We start from the raw sequence: 11,611 nt of genomic DNA, 5'->3' as shown, positions 1-11,611 counted from the left end.
ATTAGAGACCCACATGTTTTTTAGTTGAAAACTCTTTTACCCAGGGTAGTGCTTGTGCGCACTTCAGTATGTGGGTCCCAAATCTCAAACGAAATGAAATAAGTTACAAAAAAACCGTTTAAGATGGTATGTGCATGTACAATATCGAGAGAGCGGTTCGACAGTGAGGAGAATCAAGGGAATTTGCATAGGAGAGAGTAGGAAACGAAGAGGAATACTTAAAAAGACATACATAGCTTAAAATAGTAAGAAATGATAAAGATTCAATAAGAGTTGATGAAAGTATAATTTTAAATAGAAATGAATGGGGGAAATGAATACACGTAACGAATTCCCTTTGATTTTTTTTTAATAATTTTTGGAATAAAGGCTGGATGATGATGATAATGATAACACGTGCATCTCAGGTAAGCTCCATTAATGTATTTAACGGAGAACGGATGCAAGGGTTTGACAAGATAAAAACATAAGTTCAAGGAATGGTATAACTTTTCGCAGCACATGGAAGTAGTCTATCTCAAAAATGACATAAGACGGGGGTGTCCATGATTTTTAGCCTAAAAAAAGTCCAACTACTAGAAGGCAAATCCTAACCATTATGTAACATGGCTTACAACCATATATACCAGCTTTGAGAAACCCATAAACTGGCATCTAATGGATTTCTCCCTTCTTATTTCCCATTTCAGAAGATAGGTTGATGACACAAAAGGCTTCACAAAAGAATATGTCATAGTGGCATCAAAGGAACATCATCAACAAGCAATCTAAAAGCAGAAATCTTTCATAACATGCCAACACAAAGCAGCAGTAACTTGCACTTATTATTACGGATGGACAAAATCCTCAAAATCACACGTTATATGTAGCAGATTATTGTATTGATTACAAAATTTACGTAACTGAACTTTCCAAAAAGTTTAACCCGGCACCTGGAGACAACCTTCAACAGAAGATTCATGCTTCAATGGCATGATTCATTAGTTCCTTGTCACAGAAGAATTGAATAATTTGTGTTGTATATTCATGTTGTGAGGTTGTACATTATATAGTTACATTGAAAGCCCTAAATTAGGGAAACTAAATCAATCAAATCAACCTAATTCTAGGAAACTAAATCAAAGTAATTAAAGGGAATATTTACAACCCATAATTACAAGAAACGTAATATTCTCTCATAATTCCAACACTCCCCCTCAAGCTGGTGCGAAGAGATTGACGAGACCCAGCTTGACAAGAGATGACTTAAGTAAAGAAGGACCTATTGGTTTAGTAAACATGTCCGCAGTCTGAGCCGATGAAGGAACAAACCTAGGAGTGATAATGTCAGACCGAACTTTTTCCCGAATGAAATGGATGTCAACTTCTATATGCTTAGTTCTTTCGTGAAGAACTGAGTCGGATGATAGCATGATGGCAGACTTGTTATCACAGAATAAAGAGGACGAGTCTGTTACAGAAATACCCAATTCAGTGAGGAGAGAACGAAGCCACATGATTTCGCATGTACCTTGAGCCATAGCACGATATTCAGATTCAGCTGATGATCGAGAAACAACTGCTTGCTTCTTACTTTTCCATGAGATAAGATGATTACCCCGGAAAGTACAGAAGCCAGAGGTAGAACGCCTATCACTTATGGAACCCGCATAATCAGCATCAGTGTAGCCCGAGAGATCAGATGGTATATAGCATGAGAGACTAGATGGTGGACCTGACATCTCTCCAGAAGCATAGAATAATCCGAGACCAGGGCAAGATTTGAGATAACTGAGAATATGATAAACAGCATCCAAATGGGAAGTACGTGGAGAATGCATGTACTGACTAACAACACTAACAGCAAACGTGATATCTGGTCTTGTGTTTGTCAAATAAATAAGACGTCCCACAAGACGCTGATACATTGATGGATCTGATAAACAATCTCCTGAGTCTGGTGATAGCTTGAGGTTAGGAATCATAGGAGTAGAGGCAGGTTTACAACCAAGCATACCCGTATCCTGCAGAAGATCAAGAACATATTTCCGCTGGGATAAAAATATGCCACGGCGAGAACGAGCAACCTCAATGCCAAGAAAATATCGGAGGGGACCTAAATCCTTAGTATCAAAGGATTTTCGCAGATCATCCTTTACGTGAACAATACCTGGGGAGTCATCTCCAGTAATAAGGATATCATCAACATAGACTGAGATAATAATGCACTTGCCCTGAGACTGGCGACGAATGAAACATGTGTGATCCGAGTGACACTGAACAAACCCCATAGCAAGCACAACTTCACTGAAGCGGCCGAACCATGCCCGAGGAGACTGCTTAAGGCCATAAAGAGATTTCCGGAGACGACATACTTTCCCCGAATACTCCCCCTGGCCGTGAAAACCTGGTGGAGGATCCATGTAGATAGTTTCGGAAAGGTCCCCATTGAGGAACGCATTTTTAACATCCATCTGATGGAGAGGCCAAGAGTATGTAGCAGCAAGAGAAACAAGGAGACGAACTGTAGTAAGTTTCGCAACTGGAGCAAACGTGGCTCCAAAGTCTTTGCCGGGAATCTGAGTGAATCCTTTGGCCACAAGACGAGCCTTATAGCGATCAACCGAACCATCAGCCTGATACTTGATAGTGAACACCCACTTACAACCAACGGTGCTCTCACCAGAAGGAAGATCAACAAGGTCCCAAGTACGATTACGTTGTAGGGCATCCATCTCTGCTTCCATGGCAGAGACCCACTTAGGATTCTGGAGAGCGGAGTGGACAGAGCGAGGGATCAAATCGGAGTCAATCTTGCCAAGAAAGGTCTTATAGGAATCTGAAAAACAATGATAAGACAAATACTTGGCAATGGGATGGTCAGTACTACTCGTAAATCCAAAACGGGAAGGGGGATGACGATCACGAGTGGGGTAACGAGGAACAGAAACAGGAGAAAGGGAAGTACCTGATTCCGGAGAAGACGTTGGCGGAGGGGCAGGAGCAGACGGGCGCCGAGTATAGACCTGATCAAAGGGAACGAGAGATGGTGCACTAGGAGTAGATGATGAGTCAGGAGAAGGTGAAGGAGAGGAAGACTCGGGTAACAAAATCGGTCGTGGAGGTGATGATTGATCTGGGATGGTGAGAGAAGGCTCCACGGCCGGTTCTGATATAAGAGGGCTACCTGAGAAAAAAGGAATAGCCTCCAAAAAAGTAACATCCAAAGAGTGATAAAAGCGACGAGAAACGGGATCATAACATCGATAACCTTTAGACATGGAAGAATACCCGGTAAAAACACAACGAATGGCTTTATCATCAAGTTTGGTACGGGAGGGACTACGATTTTGAACATAACAGGTACAACCAAACACACGAGGAAGAAGAGAAAACAGAGTAGTACCTGGCCGAAGGACATGAAGGGGTGTTGCACCCTGAAGTGTCCGACTCGGAGTACGATTGATAAGGTACGTGGCAGTAAGAACAGCTAAGTGCCAGAAAGTTTTGGGGACATTCATACCTCGAAGAAGACATCGAACGACAGACATGATGTGACGGTTCTTGCGTTCCGCGACACCATTTTGTTCAGGTGTGTAGGGGCACGTGAGTTGTTGAAGGATCCCATTTTGAGCAAGTTGAGTGCGAAACTCATTGGTGAGATATTCACCGCCATTGTCAGACCGAATGGCACGAACAACAGTATTGTATTGAGTTTTAACCATGTGAAGAAAATTAGTGAAATGATCAAAGACTTCAGATTTGTTTTTCATAAGATAAACCCAAGTACATCGAGTGTAGTCATCAATAAAGGTAACATAATAACGATGTTGAGAAAAAGCAGTAGTGGGAGATGGTCCCCAGACATCAGAGTGAACAAGGTCAAATGCAGCGGGAGAACGACGCATGCGAGGAATATAAGAAGTGCGTGTATGTTTGGACAATTCACAAACCTCACAATGAAATTTAAAATTTTTGCACGCTTTATTCAAAGGCGGAAAAAGCGAACATAGATATTGAAAATTCGCATGGCCTAGACGAGCATGCCACAAATCTACAGTAGCAAGGGAAAAAATAGAGGAAGATAAAGTAGAAGGATCTAGAACCGATAGTGTGGAAGCTTGAAGACTAGACGATGAGACATCAGATGAAGGTGGGTCACCAAAATAGTAGAGGCCGTCATGCTCAAACCCCCTGCCAAAAATCTTCTTCGAAGTCAGGTCCTGTAAAAAACAACGGTCAGATAAGAAGACAACAGCACAATTCAGGTGCTTGGCAAGGCGACTGACAGAGAGAAGATTACATGTAAATTTAGGAACATAATAAACTGAAGGAAGAGTAATATCCGAAGACAAACGGGCACTGCCCTGACTACGAATTGGGAGAGAAGTACCATCAGCAATACAGACAGATTGGTTGATAGGAGTAACAAAAGAGGTGAAGGTGGAAAGCTCACCAGTCATGTGGTTGTTAGCCCCAGAATCCAAAATCCAAGTGGGATTCCCTGACTTACCATGGAAAGCAGTAGGAGTACCTGTAGCGATAACAGCTAATGACTGTAGCTGAGCAATCTGGGACTGGAGTTGAGCAATCTGGGACTGGAGCTGGCTCAAATCTGGCGAAAGATGACTATAATCCATCTCGGCAAAAATAAATTGCCGCAGTACAAGCCAAGAAATCGCAAAATTTTATCCAAAGTTAGGCAGTAGTCGAATCAATTCGTGAAATAATCACGACTGGCAGAGATACGCCAAGACAGAGATTTACCAAAGATAACCCAACAAAGATACTTGCAACACTCACTAAGAGAAGTTGATAGACACGCGCGACGAGAGACAGGTGCGCGCAGAGACAGATACACACAAATATGTTTGAGGTAGATGTGTGCGAAAAGAGACAGGTGCGAACAGAGTCACGCTTGAGATAAAGAGCTGCCGAAGCCAATGAAAAACAAAAGAGATACGTGCTGCCAGAAAAAGCCGAGAAAACTGCCCGTGAACAGTACTCGTGAACAGTACCGTGAACAGTCTGAATAGCACCGATGAACAGTGCCGGTGAACAGTGCCGTGAACAGTGATGATAAAGAAAACCCTAAGGCTCCGATACCAAGAAGAATTGAATAATTTGTGTTGTATATTCATGTTGTGAGGTTGTACATTATATAGTTACATTGAAAGCCCTAAATTAGGGAAACTAAATCAATCAAATCAACCTAATTCTAGGAAACTAAATCAAAGTAATTAAAGGGAATATTTACAACCCATAATTACAAGAAACGTAATATTCTCTCATAATTCCAACAGTCACTAGACAAAATATCAAGAAATAGGTACCTGCTACTGAACATCCTCTGCCTGGTTACTTGGATTACTTTGACCTTGTCTAAGCATAAGCACCATGTTAGCTTTATAACACTATCAATTGATTGTGGTCTGCACTCGGGGAGGGCGTACTATCATTACTGTAAGTGTTCCAGATTGTCCCAAAGCATATGTGCATCATTGCTTGTTATCACCGGCTTGGCAATAAACATAGCACCAGTCCTCTCCAGAATTTTTGGCTGCTTTTCTTTTCTTGATCACAGCAGTTTCACAAAGTCCTAACACTTATCCGCTTGAAGATGGTCAAGACTTCAGCCTTAACGAAATCTCTGCTAAAAACCTTCTTGTTCATTCGAGTCCACAATGCTAGTGCCGGAATTACCACGACTTGATGCAATTCTGCTGTGGGATCTTTGTGATGGACTTGCAAATAGGAAGTCTTTTTTGCAAACTTCCGTTCTTTGCCGTCCCAATTTAAAAACATCCAAGAATCCAGTTTCAAGAGCTTCCAATGCTTTAGTTGTCAATGGCCTGTTTCTTGTGCTTTGCCTTTTTGGCTTCATATCAGGTTGTTTCTCTGCAGAACTAATGTGAATGGAATTATTAAGTGCTGTTGTATCAAGCTTGTTCATATTGTGCACAAAACATGTACCATTCTGATTGACTCCCTGGTTCTCTTTCATCTCTGAAACTACTGTTTCTTCATTTTCACACCCCGGTAAACCTTCAGGTACATTCAATTCAACCAAAGACTTGGGTTGATGTTTCTCATTTTCTCCGCAAGACATGCTCATATCAAAAGAAATTGAATGATTGCTCTCCTCCTCAACAACACATCTAACATACGAGCTAGGCAACACCTCATCCTCCTGAGAAGAACCAACCTGAAAAGCATTACTTTTCCCTGCCATTTGTGAGTACAGATAGCACGAGGCCATCGAATGTTCACCAGAAACATTCTCAATGGCACGGCTTGCCTCTGCCTCAGCACAAGCAGTTAATCTCTGCTGTTTAATGGGGGGAACTAATTTATTTGAATGACCAGGCTTTACTCTTCGACTGAATCGGTGTTTAATTGTCCTCTTTGACCAATATTCATCCGATGGATCGACTTCTTTATCCTGGGGGCTATCCACCAATTTGTTTTCGGTGTCTGAGAAGATTGCATTTCCATTTAAGCTATGAATATCAGATGCGTCTTGACCATGCGCAGAAATGTGAACATGCTTTTTGTCATTTGATGGAATATCAGCAGCATGTGGCTCGTGCTTGTCCACTGAATTCTCAGAGAAACCCTGTTCATCTTCTCTCGACAAATGGGACATTTGAGAAGTAACTTTAAACTCAATTGGTGAAAATCTCAGCTCTGACACCTTGTATGGTTTTCCTCGGATCAAACTGGTATTGACAATAGTGAACCTCATATGGGTTGCCTCAGCAATATCAGGTATTTTATCACTGTGGATATCATCATCAATGATCTTTTCACCTTGGTTACTACTATTGACGATCTTTCCACCATTCAATTTTCGATCGACAACAGCATCAGCTTTACATTTACCAAGTAAATTCTTTGGGATATTTGCTTCAATTTCTCTAGAAATACTGGTAAGCTTGGATCTGATTTTAAAGCCAAGAGGAGAATCTCTCAATGCTGCCATCTTGCATAATTCTTCTCCCTGGACAAAACTGGAATCTACTATGGTGAACTTCACATGGTTCTGTTTAGGAGCTCGAGGTTTAAGGTGACGATTGAGTCGGGGAAAGGATGGATCATTCTGTTTGTGTGGCAACTGTAAAGCCAACCCATCTTCTGCACTGCAGCTGCCATCTCTATTATCATCAGATTCCAGCTGAAGAAGCTCTGGTTCAGATGCCACTTTGCTCAAAACACCACTAACAGAATCAAAGTAATGGTCCCCTTTCACTAGTTCCCTTCTCAAAAACTTCTTCACGCCAGGCATAAGAAAAACCAAATTATCTTTAGAACCCAGATAACTCTGATACTTAGGTTGCTCAGAGTGCCACCCTCTTGCAAGCAATCGAGGCCAAACAGCTTCCCAGAAAATATCATTCCTACGGGCTTTGCTCAGTTGGAATTTCCCAGTCAATAACTTAATTATTTCTTTTGATGTAAGGGAGCAGCAATCTTTTCCAGCTGGTATGGTGGCACGTACAGAATGCCTTTGATTTGTCTTTGCAGGCTCGATGGCAAGGCCAGTGAGATCTTCCTTCCCCTTCCCAATACCAACAGCTTCTACAAGAACACGAATGCCAACAATGGTCTTCAAATAGGATACATATTCTTCAAGTGAAGTTGTCCCATCAGCAAATGACATAGAGACCTGTGAAGAGATCACGACCAAGAAGGAAATGGAAAAAAAATAACACCCCATATTAAAAAGAGTACTTTGGTTCATGCAAGACCTAGGCATTTCAACTATGAAGTTTTCAATTTGAAACAAATATTCTAATATAAATCAATTAAGAATAGAGACTACAGGTTCAACATTCGTAAAAGGCTAAAAGCTCACACAAACAGACAATAACAAATAAATAAGAAGGTTCTTAAGTGAAACTATGACAAGGGTTCAGTAAAACATGAAATCATTACTAATAGATAGTCTAAAGTAATGTCAAACAAACAAAAAATGCGGCTAGTTTGTCATTTTTGACAGAGGTATCTATATCAGAGTGATGCAATCATGCAAAGCTTAATGTGACTCTTGACATAAGAGAGTCATATGGAACACAACTTTGGGTAAATTAGCCATTGCTATTCATATATTCTTCAGTAGATCATGATTTTGATGCTTTCTACGAGTAAGTCAACACTAAGACGTCCACACAAGCACAATGAATTCTGTACAAGCACCATGTTAAGATTGTTGGAACAGTTTAGAAATCTTAAAACTTGAGCCAAACCATATGAATAGTACGAGAATGTACATGCCAATTAGAGGGTGCAGAGATACATACCTTATCAAATCGCAATAAATATCTCATTCACCCTTTACTAAATTTAAGTACTAGAAATAAATGACAACTCCTAATACAGCAGAAAAATACCTCTGGCAAAGCACTTTGAAACTCCTGAGGGACATGGGGATGCAAACGAGCTAAAAATTGCTTTAGCCTCCAACCAGTGAAAATCCTCCGTCCACGTATATATTTCTTACATTTTGTCTTCCGACAATCAGACCATCGCTGGTATTTTTCTGACCTATAGAACTCCCCATAATAGTAGGACAATATGTCTCCCATCTCCTTGTTCTCTATGAATCTCTTCACCAGAAAAAAGTTTTTTCCAAATATATATAAACCAAGAAGAAAACTATCTACTTCAGCATCCTTCCAAGGGTCACCTGATGAACCAGGAAGTAGGAGTTTTGTTTTGCTTTTAAATGGCTGGTCCACGTTAGTCCTCCCGGCCACCTTAGATCCAAGATTTGCCCCTTTTTTTCGTTTTTCATTTAGTGAAACACTGTCCAGTGGTTCCAACTTGAGTTTGGAACTCTTATGGTTTAAGCTAGAATGACACTTTCTCTTTTTTCTAGATTCTGTTGATACGTTGTCAGTAACCACATTATCAATCTTACAGGGAAATCCCAAATCTTCATCCTTGCTGTTTCTCACTTCATCATGGACCCACATGATTGGGATTGGCAAACCAATTAGAAAGGAATTAGAAGCATCACTTATGACTTCTGCATCAGTGAAGTTAATAAAAGGCTCAAGAAAATCAGATCCTGATTTCATGGAAGGGATTTCTGCCTGGTACTTATCACCAAGCCGGGTTCTCAGCTCTGGTTCTCCACTCACACCTTTTATATCAGGAGAGCCTGGAGAAAACAATGGCTCAGAAGATGTGTTCTCAAGGGAATCGGCATCCTGATTCAGCTGAACTGACTCCATCTGCAAGATCAACAGAGACTAGTAAACACAAGGGTAGAAAGCTCAAAAGCAGAAATCTGGATTTACAACCTTCAGTTATTTAACAGAGACAATGTGATCATAGCTAAAGGACTTTACAACTCTTTATCTTTATAATTTAAAAAATCTTAGAAACCAATAAGCAGGCTCCACAATTGGATCTGAGTAAGAAAGCTCCCGATGACATGTACATGTCATGGTTGTTGGAGCACTCATGCCTCTACTAATTGAAGTTAAGTCTTCAATTACTACAGTTTTTCAGCAGTCATTCAAAAGAATATTGCACGCGAGGAAACTCAACATACAAACTTCATAAATGAAGAAACATTTTGTGGCTTGAGGTGAGTATGCATGCACTTTTGAGATTCAGAACTTTAGAGGTGTGATTTTCCCACAATAGGGATAGCAATGTGAATGCCTACCAAACAATGCCAGCACAAGTACAATAGAGAATTAGGGATAACAAAATGAACGCACTTGAACTCAGAAAAGTTAACATGAGTAACAAATTTCTCCTATATTTAATGAGATGTGAGGGAGCCCTCAAGCATTCAAGAAACATCAGGAATTAGGAAACCAAACCTAGAGGAAAAATAATCCCTCTCTCCAGCCTAATTCACTAAAACGGTTCATCTAAAAATGACGGAATCACTCCAATTAGGACAACAACATATTTTTCATGAATAAAGCACAAAATCCCAACATGATCAAACCTGCAAAAAATTCAATTTCAGAGAGAAAACCCCTATCATTCCATTCCCTCAAACCAACATGCCCAAGGTGTAAAGGGACAGCATGAGCATACATACATGCATCAATCACTGACAATATCTCGGATATAAAAGGTTCTCAATAAGGTTTAGAAAAATTCATTTTTTTGAAGCTAAATTCATACATAGCAGATGAATTCGATTTCCTCTACAGAACTCAAATATCTATCCCTAGACCCATATTGGTACAAGCCTAAACATCAGAGGATCATGAACATATCGAAAATCAAGACAATCAGACCAAGGAATAGAATCAAAGGAAATTGAAAGAAGCCAAACAGGTACTTACATTGGCATAAAGATCGAGAACCCAAAGTTCATGTAATCAAAACCCAAACTTGTAACATCTAATCCAAGCATTGACTACCCATAATTCATACGATTGATTAATTGATTATCACGTAAACTCAATAAAATTTTACCAATTCTCGAGCAAAAATCATCCTCATAAACAACAAAAACCGTGCTCAAAGTTCTAACAAACACAGATGCAAAAGCAACTACGCAAAAAGAGTAATACAAGAAGTGATTGACCATTTACTAACCTCCATTGAAGAACCTTAACCAACGAGAACCAAACGAGAAAAACTCAACCTGGGTTAATGAGTTTTCATGTTAAGCATTGATCCATAATTCATATGAATCATAAAACCATTTACAAGCGAAATAAAGCACTAACTTTAACAGAAGAACCACAAACAAACTAAAAGAGAGGGATAGAGAAAGCGAAGGAGAGAGATTACCCTTGTTCAAGAAAGGTTAGTTATCATGGGATTTGCAAGGGAATAGCTTGCGAGGCTTAAAGAGAGAATTTTCAGAGACTATGTCTATGTTGGTATATATACACACAGGAGTTAAAAGATCAGAAAGAGAACCAGCAAATATTGTGAGTGACTGAGTACCAATACATAGAAAATATTTGGGTTAAGATAAAAAAAAAGAGGTTAAAATTGTTTTCCACGATTAAAATTTGGTTAGGTTGCATAAACACTAAGCTTTTTTTTTTTTTTTTTAACCTGCAAGTCTGTATTTTGATATTTGCTATAGACCTAAATTCACACCATCAAATCCGTATACATGGACCTTTCTCACCTGACAGCATGTTTTATATAATCATGTGATCGATTTATGCAATAATTTTCTCATGGTTGTTTGCATAGAGAATATATATAATTTGGTTAAATTGTGTTATTCAATATGAAATTGTAGGGTTTTGACCAATCTTATAATATAAAAGGTAGAGTTTGTTTATGTCTACAAATTATAGCTTTTGATAATTCAAAGTTAAAATAGCTAAAAAAATTGTAAATTATATTATTTATTTGACCTAGCATTTTTTATGTTGTAGTTAAAGTGCAAATGATCACATAGAACAATATGTACTGCAATATAGATAAAAGAATGTTACTATTAACATATTTTTACATTGCATGTGTATTGTTAGTATGATAAAATTTAGATAATATATACTTTATCTTGCTCAATTAATTAATTTGCAACATTTATGATATGATTTTTATTAAATAAAATAGATTTGTCTTTTAAAAGACCAAAGGCAAAAGTTTCTCAACACACGTCAAGAACCTGCTAAAGATTGGTCCTTGGGTG

The 11,611-nt window shown here is 39.2% G+C and overlaps 1 protein-coding gene across 1 annotated transcript; it reads right to left on the bottom strand.

Moving 5' to 3' along the window:
• Window positions 1-5,283: 5,283 nt before the first annotated feature.
• On the bottom strand, window positions 5,284-10,869 carry LOC120011094. Its single transcript, XM_038862136.1, has 4 exons — window positions 10,747-10,869; window positions 10,549-10,597; window positions 8,370-9,215; window positions 5,284-7,645 (listed from the first exon to the last, which is right to left on the bottom strand). Exons 2-4 carry the CDS (start codon window positions 10,552-10,554, stop codon window positions 5,633-5,635), a joined length of 2,865 nt encoding a protein of 954 aa, XP_038718064.1. The 5' UTR covers window positions 10,555-10,597; window positions 10,747-10,869; the 3' UTR covers window positions 5,284-5,632.
• Window positions 10,870-11,611: the final 742 nt, after the last annotated feature.

This window comes from Tripterygium wilfordii, chromosome 12 (assembly GCF_013401445.1).
Source record: "Tripterygium wilfordii isolate XIE 37 chromosome 12, ASM1340144v1, whole genome shotgun sequence".
Lineage (NCBI taxonomy): Eukaryota > Viridiplantae > Streptophyta > Magnoliopsida > Celastrales > Celastraceae > Tripterygium > Tripterygium wilfordii.
Note: the sequence above shows the minus strand (reverse complement) of the source record. Positions and strands in the feature narration are given on the sequence as shown.